Consider the following 18,263-nt stretch of genomic DNA (forward strand, 5'->3'; position numbering starts at 1 on the left):
GTAAACGAACCGAAAGTCCGACCAACCGTTCAGCAAGAAGTTTGTTTATGTTCATCTGTTTAATAAACGAACCGGATATGAACAAAAAAAATTTGTTCGATAAGCTTAACGAACGAATATGGACAAAGTCCACGTTCGTTCAATAATGTTTGTGAACGTCTGGTAACATTTGCCCGATATCGTCCATTCGGTAATGTATAATATTTTGATTAAATAGTTTTATTTATATGGTTTTCTACCGTATTACCTAGCCCTCGTAGTCTCATATATAAATCAAGTGAAAAATAAAACAAACCCTAATTGCTTATGTTCTTTTGTTCATTAAAGTCATTTGTGTATGTTTGTCCATTAGTGTCCAATCCATTAGGGTTTGTTAGTGTTTGTTTGCTCGTCAGCGTCCGCTTACAATGTTAACGAACAAATACAACCAAACTTAATTCCTTAATGGACGGTCACAGACAAAAATTTTCATTCGGTAGAGCATTTATGAACCGTTCTGATAAAAATTTAACGAACAAACGCGGACAAGATCTCATTCTATTCAGTTCTATCCGTGTACAGCCTTATCACCAGCAAGTCGTTGGCAAATAAAAATATATACACGTCTAATTACAAGAAAGTAGTTAATGACTTATTTAATAGACAGAATTACAAATTTTGTCCTTTAAAATAAGCCAAATTTCGGTTCGTGTCCTTTTCTAAGTTTCCTTGCAGGCGGTGTACTTTAAACTTTTTTTTCCTACAAGTTTTGTCCTTTACGCTAACTGGGTTAGAAAAAGTCAGTTAAATCCCATCACGTGAGTCGCATGTGAGGGTACTTTTGTCCTTTCTTATATCTCTGCAACTAAGCCTCTGTATCACTCTTCCCCCTCTTTTCCATCAGTGTGTCCTTCAATCGATTCAATTCTCCGGCGACGCGACTCAATTAGGGCTTCAATCAGGGCTTCAATTAGGGCTCGTGTCCGACGCGACTCAATTAGGGCTTCAATCAATTAGGGCTCGATGCGAAATTCAAATACCAGGGCTCAATTGATGATGGCTTACTGTGTTTGTGGCAAGGTAGCAGTTGTTCGAACTTCATGGACTGATAGAAATCCAGGTCGTCGGTTTTTCTCTTGTCCGGACATGGTAAGTGTGTAATTCGATTTAAGTTCCAGTCAATTGTTTATACTTCATGTTTCTCCTCTTTTCCAGACATCGGATTGCCCCTTTCTTGGATGGCGTGACCCACCAATGTGTGAACGGGCATTGGAGATTATCCCGGGCTTATTGAAGTCGAAAAACAAGGTTGAACAAAGTTTAGAGAGTTATAAAGAACAAGCAAGGAAGATGAAGAACAGATTGGTCATTAGTTGGATCATTTTCATTGCAATTGTAATTGCAATGAAAATGTAACTAGTTGACTGAATTTGAAGTTGTTGACTATTTGTATTTTGACTTTATTAGTTAATTTAGGACTTTATGCAGTTTAAGTATTATGTATTTTGACTTTATTTTGGATGTAATTTTGGATCCCTTTTAAGCAATGTATCATCAGTTTATTTTGAATCTTTGGTTAGTTTATTTTGGACTTTTGGATGGATTGAATACACAATCTGCACATTGTGCACTATCTACACATGACGCACAATCTGCACATTGTGCACTATCTACACATTATGCACAATCTACACATTATGCAGAATCTGCACATTATGCACAATCTGCACATCATACACAATCTGCACATCCATCTATCTGCACATCATGCACAATCTGCAATCTGCACATCCATCTATCTGCACATCATGCACAATCTGCACATTGTGCACTATCTATCTACACATCCATCTATCTGCACATTGTGCACTATCTATCTAGCACATTGTGCACTATCTATCTACACATCCATCTATCTGCACATTGTGCACTATCTATCTACACATCCATCTATCTGCACATCATGCACAATCTGCAAATAAGTAAAAACTGCCAAACCATTACATGAAAAACTTAATACATCCATAACAACTTAATACATACCATGAAAAACTTCAAAAAAAGTCTAACAACTTAATCTGCAAAAACAGTCATAAAAATATCCATACCATAAAGTCATAAAAACTACAAAAACAGTCAAACAGTAGGCACATTAATCTGCAAAATTTTTCATGCATGATCTCTTGTTGTGACCCTTTTGACCACATGTCCCACAAGTGTTTGATCCTTTTGGCTTTGTCTTTCTCACTGCCTTCACTTTCTGGCCTTCACCCTCCACAGCCTTTCCCTTGCCCTTTGCATCAACCTTTGACTTTTTCCTTGAACCACCATCTTCCCTTTCCACTGCTGACTTTTTCCTTGATTTCTTTGGCCTTCCAGTTTGCTTTTTTAATTTAGGAGCTGTGATCTGGATTGGGACTTGTGATGTGGGCCACATACTCATACCATTGATGGGATACACCTTGTAGCTATACACTGCCTTCCACCTATCCATTGTGTAAATTGGTTTGACAAATGTTTCTGGCCTGCCAACAGATCTGTCATGTGCACCCTTCAACCAAATACATGCCACCACATGTCTACAAGGTATCCCAGTTATCTCCCATCTCCTACATGCACATGTACTTGTGCTCATGTTCACTACACACTGATCACCATATGGACCTGTTACCTGATAATGATCCTCACCGTTCCAATGCACAGAGTACCTATCATCCAAATATGTAAACCATTCACATCATTTACAAGACAAGTAAATATTCACATACAACTCACCTGCTTGCTTCCTTCTTCACTGACTCCATAATTTGTGTAGCATATGGTGTTAGTAACCCTGATGACCTATCAATTACCTTCAACACAGTAACAATCTTCCTCATCACATATTCTCTGATGTATTCCAGCAATGTGATAATAGGCTTGTCCCTTCCATCTACCAGCTTTGAATTGAAACATTCACACATGTTGTTGGTCAACACATCAGACATTGCTCTACCTATTATAACAAAACACAAAAGATAAAGGACAAAACTTGAAAGTTATGAGAGAATAAAGGATACAAAATTAAAAACTTACCAGAGAAGTGTGACCTTGACCATGTTTCTGGTGGGATCTTAGATACCCAAAGATGACACCTTTTGTTCAAGTTTTTTAGGTTGTTCATCTCTCTCTCATATTGTGTAGGTGATGTACATCTAGCCAGCTTCCAAAGAGCATCCCTTAAAAGCTTTCCTTTGAAGAGTGTTCTTAGGTTATCTTCAATGTGCCTCACACAAAACCTATGCTCTGCAGAAGGAAACAACTTATCTACAGCCTGTATAAGACCCTTTTGCCTGTCACTCATAAAGGTAAACTTGGATCTGTTGTTTATATCCAAGTCATCACCAAGGCATTCCAAGAACCATTCCCAAGAGTTCAATGTTTCAGCTTCAACTACAGCATATGCAACAGGGTAGTATCCATTGTTTGGATCTAGAGCAACTGCTGTTAAAAGTTGACCAGGCCAAGCACTTTTAAGGAAAGCCCCATCCAGTCCCAACAGATCCCTACCTATTGCTTTGAACCCCTTTTTCAAAGACCCCAAACAGATGTATATCCTCTTGAATTGTCTTGTCTCAGATGTTGGATCTGAGCATTCTTCTAATTCAAGCTTCACTGTTGTATCTGGATTAGTCCTCTTCAACTCTTCAATATAATCCCTCAATAACCCATATTGGCCTTTGAAATTTCCAATTATATGTTCCCTGGCCAACATCTTTGCCCTATAAGCTTTCATCTCAGACACACCAACTTCAAACCTCCTTTGAAACCTTTCTTTGATGGATTTAACTTTCAGCTTTGGGTCATCTTGAAGATCAGTAACCAAATGGTTTGAGAGGAACCCGGCTGTGCAAGCATAAATTTCCCTAGATTGAAGGCATTTATGTTCATTTATCAACCTTGTAATTTTCCATGAAGCTGTTCTCTTTTGGTATGACAACAACAGTAACCAAGGGCATCTAATAGCAAGTGGGTCTTTCCTTTTTCCCCTACCCCCAATACTTTTCTGGACTGGTCCCTCATCTTTATTAGCACTGCTAGATCCACCCCCCTGCACTTCCATATCTCCTTCACACACAGCCCTGACCCTTACCAAATCATCTTTTCTTATCCTAATTTGTCTTCTTGTTTCAACTGCATGTGCCTTGATCATATCCTTCACCTCTGCTTTTGTACCAAAAACTTGTCCCACATGGAAAAGATAATCCATGTCCCCCTCATTTCTTTGTTTCTCATTATACATCCTATCATTATCCAACATCACATCATCCGTTTCTATGTCCAAAACACAATTTGCATCCTGCTGTTCAACTTCAAAATCAGTATGCAGTCTGAAATCCCTCATATCTACATCTACATCATGTATTTCACCATCTTCATAGTTGAAGTCACTATCTGAATCACTTTCTGAATCTTCATCACCATCCCTAGTTTTCTTAACATTTTTAGATTTCTTTTTGTTCTTAGATTTCTTCACATTCTTTGGTTTCTTAACTGGACAACCCTCTAGATGTTCATCATCATCAGAACTCTCATCTCTCATTTCATAGTTAGAATCCCTACTATCATCAGTTCCACTTTCATCTGAACTTGAAGACTCATCTCCACTTTCTTCATCTGAAATTGAAGAATCTTCACTATCTTCATCCCCACCTCCATCCCCACCTCCATCCCCACCTCCATTGTAATCCATATCCACCTCATTTGTAGGCTGCACACCATATCCACCTCCATCCCCACCTCCATCCCCACCTCCATTGTAATCCATATCCACCTCATTTGTAGGCTGCACACCATATCCACCTCCATCCCCACCTCCATCTACATCACCATTGTAATCAATCTCCACCTCATTTGTAGGTTGCACACCAAAAGCATCCTCTCCAAACATAGGGTCAAATTCTGGATCCTCATGACATATATCAATCTGGTCTTGTTGTTCAACAACACCAACATTATTCTCTTCTTGAACATTCACATTTGCATCCTGTTTGTCTTGTTCCACAACTACCTCATTTGTGCTATCTTGCCATTCCAACAACAACATTTTCTTAACTGAGTTTGCTTTATCTAGTACGACCTCGCTTGCAAGAAACTCCTCATTTGTTATCTCTTCAATGGTAAACTTTGAGGTTGAGCAGAAGTATGTGTGTACAGAGGTGAACTCATGCTCAACATACACATTCATTAACTGATTAAAAGCTCCAATATACTTAGCAAATCCCCTAACATCATCATCACTTCCCAAAGCTCTAAGCCCCCAATCCAAATCTGAACCCGGTACTACATAATGGTAGAATCTAACCTTATCTGTAGGATAGGATAATTCAAGCAAGATTCGATCAAGCTCGTGAACTGAAAACTTGTCAATATCTAGCATGTCAACATAATGGACAACGGCTCTCTTATAAACCCGTCCTGGAAATTTAGTGAAACTGCCACCATGGTGCATCTTGATCGTGAACAAATGTGGATTATTTACTATACAAACAAGATTAAACAGCTGTTAGTTAAATAAACCCAATTATAAACCCTAAAGTTTTAACTTACCATAAAACGCATCAGCATTTGATTGTTCATCAGCTTCACGAATGTAGAATGGAGGATGAGGAGGATCATCCATCTTACGTGTTTAAGTTCTGAGAATGATGTGCAATTGATTGAAGCCCTAATTGATTAGTCGCGTCGGACACACGAGGGTTTAAGGTTTCTGATCGCCGGGAATTGATTCGATCGACAGGGAGGGGGAAGAGTGATACAGAGGCTTAGTTGCGGAGATATAAGAAAGGACAAAAATGCCCTCACATGCGTCTCACGTGAGGGCATTTAACTGACTTTTTCTAACCCAGTTAGCGTAAAGGACAAAACTTGTAGGAAAAAAAAGTTTAAAGGACACCGCCTGCAAGTAAAGGACACGAACCGTAATTTGGCTTTTTTTAAATGACAAAATTTGTAATTGGGCCTATTTAATAAGAAAATAATTTAAATACATATAAAATTTAATTTCCTTATTTTATTCCTATTCAGAAGTTTACACATGTATATAAATCACTTTCCGTTTCATCATCCACCACAAACACACTCTCATTCTTTCTCTCTCTAGAAACTATATCAGTTATTGTTTCTATTTGTAACCGCCGCCGGCTGCCGGAATCTGAAATGGGAAGCATGAAAGACGAGAGAAAGACCACCGGATTGGCTGCCAGAGATCCCTCCGGCGTCCTTTCACCCTACACCTTCACTCTCCGGTACACTATGCATACATATTATATTACATATACATATGCATATAGTGATAGAATTGATTTATTTTGAGAACCACTGTGAGTTTTAAGAACTCAACGTAACAATTTTTTTTTTGAATATTTTGTTACACGTATCAGGTATGTAATACGTAAGTGTAAGTAACGTAAAAAAAATTACAGTATATTTTTACACACCGAATCGACTTATTACACATATGTAACTAACATTAAAACTTGTGTAATCATCAAAAATCTTTATTCTCATGTATATATTCATTACTCATTTAATTGATTGTGTGGTCCATACTGAGTTCTTAGTCTTACAACTTATCAAGTTCTCGATCATTTCCCTATATTGATATACTATTATAGTGATATACTATTAAGTATTAACTGATATATCTATGTATCCGACAGAAACACGGGAGCAGAAGATGTGTTGATTAAGGTTATATGTTGTGGAATATGCCATACTGATATTCATCAAATCAAAAATGAACTCGGAATGTCAAATTACCCAATGGTCCCTGGGTCAGTTATTATTATAATATATTCATTAATCATTATTCAATCACTTTCCTTTTTGTGTCAGAAAAAAGTTGATAATATTTTAATATTGTTTTTGGTTTATTGGTGGTGGATGCAGACATGAGGTGGTAGGTGAGGTAGTGGAGGTGGGGCCCAAAGTTACTAAATTCGAGGTAGGGGATTGTGTTGGTGTCGGGTGTCTCGTCGGTTGCTGCGGCAGTTGCTGCCCGTGTAACGCGGAGGTTGAGCAGTATTGTAACAAGAAGATATGGTCGTATAATGATGTTTACACCGACGGCCGTCCTACTCAAGGCGGCTTTGCCGGCTCCATGGTCGTCCACCAAAAGTAATTTTTAATTCTAATTTCATGACATTTTGTTTCGATGTAATCACTAATATTAGTAGTTAGAAAAAAAATCCAATTCCATTACAAATGGTTACAATTACGCTATTATGATATTATTTTTATAATATAGGTTTGTGGTTAAGATTCCGGAGGGAATGCCACCAGAACAGGTGGCGCCACTATTGTGCGCAGGAGTGACTGTGTATAGCCCATTGAACCACTTTGGGTTAAAAGGGAGTGGGCTAAAAGGAGGTATACTTGGGCTTGGTGGGGTTGGGCACATGGGCGTGTTGATAGCTAAAGCTATGGGGCATCATGTGACCGTCATCTCTTCTTCTGATAAGAAGAAAGAGGAGGCTCTTGATGTCCTTGGAGCTAATGATTATCTCATCAGCTCGGATGTTGGTAGGATGCAAGAGTTGGCTGACTCTTTTGATTATATTATTGATACCGTGCCTGTTCATCATCCCCTGGAGCCTAGTTTATCATTGTTAAAACTTGACGGAAAGTTAATCATCATGGGCGTCATTAATCAGCCATTGCAATTTGTTTCACCTCTTCTCATGATTGGTTCGATTTTTTTATTTCTTTTTGTGATTATTATCATGTTCGTCACATTGTTATCATATATATTGATTTATGCTCGTGTGATGTACTAGTCGATCTGACTTCTATTTTTGTGTGTTTTTAAAGGGAGAAAGTCGATCACAGGAACCTTCATCGGTAGCATGAAGGAGACACAAGAGATGCTTGAATTTTGCAAGGTGAAAGGAGTGAGATCTACAATCGAGGTTGTGAAGATGGATTATGTCAATACCGCTATGGAGAGGTTGGCCAAGAATGATGTTAGATACCGGTTTGTCGTGGATGTTGCCGGTAGCAAACTCGAAAATGAGTAAACTATTATGCTTGTTGAAAACAAGTAGAAAGATACGAAAAAAAGTTTTCATCTTGTACTCGCGTGACAGATGAAAGTGACAAATGCTATAAGTTTCTATTGTTTTTATGTAACTTACAAAAATGGATGTTGAAATGTCGAATTTATATACAACTAGCTTTTAAACCCGTGTATTACACGGGATTTGCCAAATAGTAAAAACAAAAGGATCTATTATTTGAAAGAAATGAACAAAATTAAAGGTAAAAATAAAATATATAGTACAAACAATAAGAAGTCTAGAATCTCAAATTTACAAAATCGATTTTTGATATACAATATTTGCATAAACTGTTTTGACCAATAACCTCTGGATAACTTTGATGAATGAGATGAAAGATTAGAAAATTATAATGAAAATTATAACCCATTTCTCAAAATTGTTTTGTCCCATGACCTATGGATTGTTAGAATAAATAAGATGAGAAACTAGATAATTAGAAATGAAATTATAACCCATTTGCCAAAATTATCTTTATCCATGACCTATGGATTGTTAGAAAGAATTAAATGAGAGATTAGGGAATTAAAAAGGAAATTATAACCCATTTGTTAATATGGTTTTGTTCCATAACCCATGAATAAGTAGGATAAATGAGAAGAGAAATTAGACCAAGAATGAATGTAGGATTGCAACATCATCCTCATTATTTTCTTTTACTAGTATAGTTAGATTAGATTTTAGTGTGTGATTGACAATACGTGGTACCATATATTGGCAGCCAGTCGTTTTTTTATTCAATTAAATAAATGAATAGATTTATATAAATAACAAATAGATAAAAGTTCCCATAAGTTAGCAAGCGTGACAGTAACACGCCATTTCAGATGGTAATAATGTTCTAGAAGATGAATAAATATATTTTGTACTAAAAATTTAGAAGATGGCTATAAAGATTATGGGGGTGTTTGAGATTTCTTATTTTCATCAACTTATAACTTATAAATGTTTTGGAAAGTTAATAAGGTGTTTGGCAAACCATAAAATCTTATGAATTTTTACTTATGGAGAATGCAAAACAAAGTAGTTTAGAAAGGTTTGGAATCTCTAACTTATTAACTTAATGGGTTGATTTACACATTACACTCATCTAACCCTCAAAACCCATTACACTTTATTAAAAAAAGCGTCCTTTTTAATCGTTTTGATTTTCCCTAACACATAAGCTAATTCAAACATTTTTTAAAAAAAAATTCATAAGTTAACAAAACCTTTCAACAAAAATTCCCTTTTCACTTAAATAAGCAATCCCAAACACTCTCTATGTAAACTTATATATTTCTTATGGCTATAAGAATGACAGAATCAAGTCGTTAAGAGTTAGCGGGGTGCACGATCTTAATGAAGTTTTTTTCGTACAAAGAACTGTTTACGATCCTAACAATAATTTAGGGGTTGTTTGGTAGTATTTTAATGGTTGAGGTAATCATCAAGAGATAGCCTCTTAATGAACATCCCCTTAGATCTTAATAATAATTTTGTTATATTACTTGATTTTACATGGGCATTTAATAAGTTTATGAAAAAATGGTTAGGTGGTAATAAGGACTTTCATATTGGGTTATTTACATATATAAATTTCGAGATAAATCTAGTTATTACTTACCAGCAACTGTAATCAAGTCAAGCCGAGTCAATTTGGGCTTGGGGTTGAATTTAAACGAGTCAATTTGGCTCAACTCATTTATATTAATAAGCTGATATGTTAAGCTCGATCGTAGTTCTTGTAAATCTCAAGTTTACTCGTTTATTTTCAAATTAAAAAAAATGACACTCATTTTGAAAATACGAGAGGCAGCGGTTGCATCTAATGTGTTAAAAACTTGCAAGATCTAGAAGAAGTTTTGGTTTGTGGTGTTTTGATAAGTTTGCCTACAAATGTATAAATAGTTAAATACATCATGCCAAATTTATAGGTCGGTATAAAGAATTAGTTTGTGTTGATAATATCGGATTGTTTAGTGTTACATCAAAATCGTTATGCGCATGGATTAAGAAAAATAGGGGTCGTTGTTCCCAATTGTCTACTTTTGAGTTGAATAATTGGTTTCCTCTTAAGGTTAACATCTAGCATGGTGAGCAAAATTGGACCGAATTCCTAATAAATAAGGATTACAAATAAAGGAATTGTTACAAGTACGCTTTTCTGTTCTCTTTGTGGGATTCTCCGGAAACGGTGGATCATTTGTTTACCTCATGTCGAGTTTTGTCATTTGTTTGGCAAGGAGTGAAGAATGGGTGTTGAATGGATGAATTCCTTTAAGTAGGGTCTTTTTTCAGGTTGAAAATTATTTGGGGGCCGACTTTATCTTTTAATCATAAATTGTAACAGTAGGAATTAGTATTGGCGAATAAGTTTTTTTTTAATGCGCGTAAGTGATGGTTTAAAGAACATAAGAAAGTGTGTCGGTCAAGAACCTTAATTCTATATCGTATTAACGACTAAAAAGGGTTTGATTGTAAAAAAGAAAACTAAGGTCATCGTTCAAATCACTACCAAGACACTCATGGCCATGAGATATAAAGACTTGTCAAGAAAGTGAAACCTTTGCTAAATTTCAATTGTAATGAATGCATCTCCACGGCTCCACCCACTAAACCTGTATACACAATCATGACGTCTTCCATGATATCATCTCTACATTCGTTACATAAAAATATAAAAAAATATGTAATAAGTATTTATAAAAGCAACCATGAGGTGTATTAAGGATGAAGAGGTAAATGTGTCAAAACAACAAAGTGAAAAACATAAAATAAGGCTGCAAAGACACGCCATGCTAACACACGTTATATGGGGTTGATTCAACACGCAGTGGCGATCCTAAAACAAAATCTTAGAGGTAATGTTTTAAAATTTTTTTTTGCCATGTTTATGTAAACAAAACAAATATTGAAACACAATAATAAATAAATTTAGACACATGAGTTGCAGAATTCTCATCTTTGGTTTTTGAAATTTTGAAATGCAGTCATTACATCTTCTATTACATTATCATGTGTTTCTCTTTCGACCACACAAATTAAAGCTTTGTTCAAATATTCAGCACTCATTTCGATTGCACAAATTCGTCTTCATAAGCTTTATTTTAGAAAAACATCTTTCAACGGTTGCGGTTGCAACCAATAAAACCAACGCTAGCTTCAATGTTTGGTAAACTGAAAAGCATGCCATTTTTCTTAAGGTTTATCGAATATTGAAGCTAGCGTCGAGTGTTACGGTTGCAACTGTTAAAAGGTTTTTTTTTTCCTTCTAAAATGAAGCTTATTAAGACGGATTTTTGCAATCGAATGGGTAATGAGTATTTGAACAATGTTTTAATTTGTGTTGTCGAAAGAGGTACGTTTGATAAGGGAAAATAAGAGGTTGTGATGACTCTGTCTCAAGTTTTCAAAATCCTAATATGAGAATTCTGCACCCCATATGTTTAAATTTATTTATTATCATGTTTCTTAAAATTCAATAATGGTATATATTATCTTGAGTACTGCAAGAACATAATATATTAAGGGGGTTTTCTAGTGACACCTCACACCCACATATACGCTCTGTATAGGTCTATGTGGGACGTATAGGAGGTGCTCCTAGTAGGACTCATGTTTTTAATTTATAAATTATAACTTAAATTTCAAATGCCCCACTAAATTGAAAAGACAGGCCCAAGCGGCACTTCGTGTTTCAATGGCATCAATATAGCCACAATTTCTTGGACTAGTCCAAACATGTGGTGAAGTGTGAACCTCAAACAAGATTCGTATGACATTAAATTCAACAAATCAGAATACTCCATAACACAAGCCAAATCTTAAAAATAATGATTTTGTTGAAACCCCATTCTGTCCAAAAATATGGGCCCGTGGGAGAATAGACAATTGTCTTTTGTCTATCCTGATATCACCACGTATCCAACTCAGAAATGACATTTACAAATGTATGGTGATCCTAGCTTTCCTTTCTATATACTATTCAAAACTCCTCGTCTATATTTCGTGACCGTTGACTGAAGAAACACTAGGTGACCCCGGGCAGATTATAGGTAATCTGGGGGCTAAGTAATGTTTCCCACGAAGGTTAGGTCCAGCAGAGTAAGTTGTACTTCAGGGAACCTGCAAAACAGACACCGTAAGCTCGTCACTGAGAAGGGGGGGGTTCCTCCTTGTGACCACCCTCCGGCGTGAGAATCAGTCTATATTGCTCTTTGAATATAAAAGTATGTGAATACTATTAGAGCAGTTATCAAGTAAGTTATACGAGATAGTAGATGATGAAATGATAATACCATTTGCTGTCTTTTATAGCCGAAGGTGGGTTTCCAAGGGGTTTAGCCGGCCCAACACGCTACCAACTGTAACCTATGCACGTGCCCTACCTGTGAGTGGTGGATAGGTAGCGGCTGACACAGAGCAGGCGTGCCGTGCACTCTTCGTCTTCTACCAACTGCAGGCTAGGCACGTGGTCTGGCAGGAGTTGGTGGGCAGGCGGCGGCTATTGGTCACAGTGCTGTGGCGTGCTGTCTGCCACGCTGCTGTCAGTGAGCTGTCGCATTCTTGGTCAGATCTTTTGTCTTTACCTCGTCAGGTATCACGCAAAAGATCCTCCATCATACGGACTGGCCCATTTTGGCGGGAGTTTTCCCCCTCCCGCCTTTGCTCATTCTTTCAAGTGTTAAGCCTTATGCGTGTAGCTATGCTGTGCGGGTAGCCTTCCCTGATGGCTTGTATCCGCAACTGCGGGAACAGGCGGGTTACTTTACCATTGGGAGGCTTTTCCCTGCGTATGCAGCTTGCATACTGCGCGTAGGCTTCTCTGAGCATGGTGGGTCCTGCGGGAGTAGATGGTCTTTGCGCAGGCATCCCTGTTCAAGGTGAGTCATGCGGGACCAACTGAGCCCTGCTGGGACCTACCTCTTCAAGTCCCCCCAGTCCAATGTTCTTCTCACGAATGTCTAATAAAGTGAGGTGAACTTTTGGACTTAAGCAAAGGGTTTTGAAAAGGGGTTTTTGTAAGGTTTTCCATGGGGGTTCTTCCCGCGGAAGTCCTTGTCACTTGCAGAAATTCCCGAGTTTCCTGCTTGGTCTTTGGGTATGATGCGGGTAGGTCTGTAACCTCCTCGCAAGTCAGGAGCATTGAGTCTTAGTTGTGCGGATTCTCCCTGTGGTTCTGGTAGTTTTTGAACATAGTGATCAATTATGTTTAAACCACCAATTCCATCTTGGAGCCTCAAACAACGTAGTACTCGATGTTCCCGCAATGCGGGGATATTACTTCCGTTTTCACAAGCATTGCCCAGAAGATCCTTCCTGGTTTCAATTCTCAGCGGGTGCTAGGTATGTGAAGGGTTTTGCCTTTACACTGTACCTGCGTCCGTCTTACGGTTACTTTACTTCCAAGGTATTCCTGGCGTCCATTCCCTGCGGGTGCTAGGTATGTGAAGGGTTTTGCCTTTACACTGTACCCGCACCCGTCTTATGGTTACTTGGTTGCCAAATATTTTGGCTTCAATTCCCTGCGGGTGTTAGGTATGTGAAGGGTTTTGCCTTTACACTGTACCCACACCCGGCTTATGGTTACTTGTTTGCCAAGGGATATTTTCCCGCTTACTTTTTTGAACCTTGGTCTTCAAATTTTTTAAATTTTGAAATTTGAAGAGTTGGATGGATAACAACCCAATACCTCAAACGTCGTGCGACGGTTTCTTCTGACTGTGTCAGGACGTGCCAGAAGTTATGGCGACATGACATTATGTGGTCATTCCAGTTGCTTTTTCAGGCGCGTGGGCACGGGATTTCGGGCGCGTAGCCGCGAAATCTCTGGCACACGTCCTTTTTGACAGCTGTTGCCAGTTTGCTTTTGCCACGCGTCATAGTTTCATTGCACCTTTGATTTCTCTCTCTTCCGTATTAAATTCATCGCATTAATTGCGATTGCTATATAAAGGGGGAGAAGGTTATTTGCAATTCACACTTTCCACTTTCATCTCTTCTTCTCCAGTAATTTCCGGCGAATTTCTCTTTTTCAGTAAAGCATTGCTCTGAAATCTCTTCTTTCTTCCACCATGTCTTCTCACGATGCTGATGATCAGAAGACTGCTGGCGAATGCCAGTGTTATCTTCCTGTCGAGCTGTACCAGTATATCGTCAGGAAGTTCATGCTCGAGTCTCTCGAGCCTGAGTTTCCTGAGCCCCACCATACTGTGTACGATGCCCCTAGTGGCAAAATCGGGGTTTATGCTGCATTCTTTGTCTACGGGAACCTTAGGTTTCCGTTGACAAAGTTTGTGTACCGTGTCCTAGAGAGGCACGGTGTGCACCTGACAGAGGTGCACCCCATGGCCATTGCCAAGGTCCGGCACTTTGAGTGGGTGTGCCGGATACTGGGCCTTGAGCCCCTTGTTGACCGCCTGATGACCTTCTATACTTGGAGGTGCATCCAAGGGTGGTACACTCTTACAACCCGTATCAAGGGTTTAAAGATTTGTACCACCGAGCGGAGTCTTCGCTCATGGAGAAGAGAGTTCTTCTTTATATCCGCTCGAGCCATCCCTATTGCCATGAAGTTCAAGAATGGCCAGCCGCTTCCGAACCTTCCCGCCATCAACTACGAGGAGGCGGAATGGTTCGCGAAGATATCCCGGGTCCAGTCCCCGGTTTTCCGTTTTCCGGAGTCGGCGATGGTGATGCTGGGGATGAGCCGGGTGTGGAAGGCGGCGAATGCGGATAAGGTTCCGATCGTCCTTGAATATGGTTCGAACTCTACCCCTTATGGTATGTCTTGTTTCTTTTTTGCTGACTACGATTTTTTCTAACTTTCTTGTTGATTTCAGAGGGTAACGATCTTCAGTCGCTCCTGAATCCGCGGGAGGAAGATGGTCCTGCGCGGATGGGTACTCGTGCTCTGGACGAGAACGAGTTGCCCATCTTAGAGCAGACTGCGGGTCGGTTCGTGGAGGTTTACCCGCCAGGCCAAGAGATCCTGAGCCACCGACGGCCAGGTAAGCCTATCTTCTACCCTGAACCTCTCAATGCTGTGCCTGCTGCTGGAGTTCATGACATTTCTTCTTCTGAGGAATCCGCAGAAGGTCCTCCACTGGTGCGGAAGAAAAAGGCTGCCGTCGGGAGAGGCAAGGAGAAAGTGGCCTCTACGGCCGACCCGGTAGTCCTATCTGACTCGGAGTCAGATAACGCAGAGGTGGCGGGGAAGCCCGGTGGTGAGGAGACCACCGCTCCGGAGGCTGCAGGTGTTACCTCCGGGGAGGCAGCGACGACGACGGTTACCGGTGTCAAGAGGCCGGCTCCATCGGGTTCGCCCCCGCTCGTCCGTGCGTTCAAGCTCAAGAAACCCCGTAAGTACCCCCATAATTCCTGTCTATATTTGTTTCAAATAAATTTTTCTAACACTTTTGCTTGTGCAGGTGTGGATGTTGACGCATTCCAGGGTGGAGTTGGAGTAAGTATTCCCCCGCCAATGACGGTAGGCTCGGTCAGCCTTCCCGAGGCGTCGACCCAGGCGTCTACGCTTGCTTCCGCTGGTTCCAGCCTTCCTGAGGCTGTTCCAGCTGAGAAGGTGTCTCCGCCGGCCGTGAGTGCAATTTTTACAGCATCTTTCACGGAGCCGGCGGTTACTGTTGCTGAGGAGACGGCGCCAACAATGGCTACCACGGCGGCTGCCACTATACCTGCGCCACCGGCACCGACGGCCGGACCATCAGGTACGCGCCGGGCTTCCCGCCGATCTACGCCACCTTCCCGTCTGCCTGACCTGTTGGATGGATTTCCTTTAGGTTCAGGTGATGGGTTTGGCGGCTATCGGCCTGTTATTGACCCTACAAGTACGTAGGGTTCTTTTTTCTTTGTATATTTTTGTCATCTTTTCCTAACTGCCTTTGTTTCTTTTGCAGTGTCGGATTCCAATGAAGTGTATGTTCCAAGATGGAACATACGCCGAGGAACAACCCTTCGCACCCCTGTGGAGTGCGTGGACTGGGCTCGCCACGCTGCTCCTCATGGTGCGTTGGGGGAAGCCATGGCTAGCTACCAAGAGGGTAGGCTAACCAATGAGCTTCGGGTTCTCCAGGCCCGAACGCAGCCCCGCGTCGAGCTGCTTTGTCGTGAAAACGACAAGTTAAAAGCAGCTCGCGCCAAAGATGTATCTGAAGCGCGGGCTCTTCGGGAGGAGAACCGGCAGTTGGCCGCTGCCGCAGCCGAGAAGGAGAAGGCATTCAAGGCCCTCGAGGTTGAAGTCCAGGCGCGACTCGAGGCCCGCTCCAAGGCTGCCCAAGCTGTGAATGAACAGCTTCGGCTGGCCAAGGAGACTGCGCGAAACTCAACTGAGAGGGCTGCCAAGGCTGAAGCTGTTGCTGAGCCACTTCGCGAAGAGAATGAGCAGCTTAAATGCAAATTAAAGGCTCTTCAGCATGCTCATGACGCCTTGGCAATGGAAGATGCCAAGAAGCTGCAGGAGATCCTTGACCAGAGGGGGATGCTTGACCGTACTGAAAGGAAACTCAAAAGCGTCGAAGAAGCTGCCGCCAAGGAAGTTCAACTTGCCAACCTTGATAAAAGCGGAGCCGAACGTGCTTACAAAGAAAGTCAAGCTACCCTCCAATGGCTGCTTCGAGAAGCGTTGCCTGAGGTATCTTTATCTTTTTCTTTACGCTTTCCGCTTGTAATTAGAAAATGTTCTAACTTGTAATATTCTTTTGTAGGTTGTGCGTCGGGTCCTTTCAGAGACCTCTTACGACGATGCAATGAGCGCAGCCCTCAACGCTTCTCATGAGGATGGGCAGAAGACTGGCTTCCTGCTTGGTCTAGGGTTTGCTGAGAGAGGCTTTCCGCCCTCCAACTTCCCTTTATTCAATGTTAATACTGAAGCTGCTTATGACCAAGCTGTGAATCAGTACGCTGCCTTCCCGCATCCAGTGGTGGAGAAGGTGAATGAAGCTGCTGCTGCTGATGATGGGCTAAGCATCCTTAAGGCTTTCCTTGGGCAGCCGCGCTCTGACGGTGCTGGTCCAAGCGGAGGTGGCCCTGAAGCCTGATCTTGAAGATCCCTTCCCCCTGCTAGGATAGACAGCCTTGTATAGATTTCTTTTAGGCGGGTAGTTACCCAGCCATTCTTGTAATTGATTGTGAAATATTAATCTCTTTGCGTATAAGATTGTTATTTCCTTGGGTTCTTTGCTTTATAAACTTATGACTTGCATACTTAGTTTAAATTAGCAATTTCCCAAGTGTTTAGAATAAGAACCTTTGAACGTGGTTGATGATGGGTTAAAGTTTCGCCTCCTCCTTCGTGATTGTGCGGGTAAAACCGTCACTTGCACTTGGTAGGATGGCTAATCTTTACCCTCTATCTGACCTGCGTGTAGGTTTTCCTTTTCGAAATTTCTAAGGCATTAAGTTAAACCTTTGAACGTGGTTGATAATGGACTAAAGTTTTCGCTTCCTCTTTCGTGATTGTGCGGGTGTAACCGTCACTTGCACTTAGTAGGATGGCTTTAACTTTAGACCTATATCTGACCTGCGTGTAGGTTTTTCTTATCCTTTTAAGTGTTCATAAGTTAACCTTTTAACGTGGTAGACGGTAAGTTAAGTTTGGCTTCCTTGTTCGTGATTGTGCGGGTAAGACCGTCACTTGCACTTACAAGGATGGCTAAACTTTACCTACATCTGACCTGCGTGTAGGTTTTTCTTAGAACTTTTTAACATTTTGGCGTTGTGTTTATGCGGGTATTGCCGCCTTCCACACGCAACTACTTCTTCCCGTAAGGGAAGTTCATAGGTTACAAGCTATTAATACATCATGAAAGGAGAATCATTTCCATTAGAAGTGGCTCTAGGCCTTTTCTTTACAAGTTGGAATTGATCTACATATAACATTTGCGTAATTGAGCTCCATTCCATGTTCTAGGGATGGGAGTGCCATCGAGCCTTTCGAGCCGGTACGCGCCCTTTCCCAGAACTTCTTTGATAATGTATGGCCCTTCCCAAATCGGGGCCAACTTTCCTGGGCGTTGTTGGTTCGAAGCCTCGTTGTTACGCAGTATGTAGTCTCCTTCCTTGAAGTTGCAGAGTTTTACCCGCGTGTTGTAGTATTTTTGCATTTGTCGTTTGTAGTTTTCTTCACGCACGGCGGCTAAGTCTCTGCGCTCTTCGGTTAGCATAAGGTCTAACCGTCTTTCCGCATCA

The 18,263-nt window shown here is 40.7% G+C and overlaps 1 protein-coding gene across 1 annotated transcript; it reads left to right on the forward strand.

Annotated features, from left to right (window-relative positions):
* Positions 1 to 6,086: 6,086 nt before the first annotated feature.
* Positions 6,087 to 8,172, forward strand: LOC143550309 (cinnamyl alcohol dehydrogenase 1-like). The gene is made up of 5 exons (XM_077040984.1): positions 6,087 to 6,266; positions 6,681 to 6,794; positions 6,910 to 7,137; positions 7,268 to 7,707; positions 7,831 to 8,172. Exons 1-5 carry the CDS (start codon positions 6,178 to 6,180, stop codon positions 8,034 to 8,036), a joined length of 1,077 nt encoding a protein of 358 aa, XP_076897099.1. The 5' UTR covers positions 6,087 to 6,177; the 3' UTR covers positions 8,037 to 8,172.
* The last annotated feature ends 10,091 nt before the right edge of the window (positions 8,173 to 18,263 follow it).

The sequence above is a fragment of the Bidens hawaiensis genome, unplaced genomic scaffold, assembly GCF_021521415.1.
Source record: "Bidens hawaiensis isolate Kalapana, Puna unplaced genomic scaffold, B.hawaiensis_p1.1 tig00015997_1, whole genome shotgun sequence".
Classification (NCBI taxonomy): Eukaryota; Viridiplantae; Streptophyta; class Magnoliopsida; order Asterales; family Asteraceae; genus Bidens; species Bidens hawaiensis.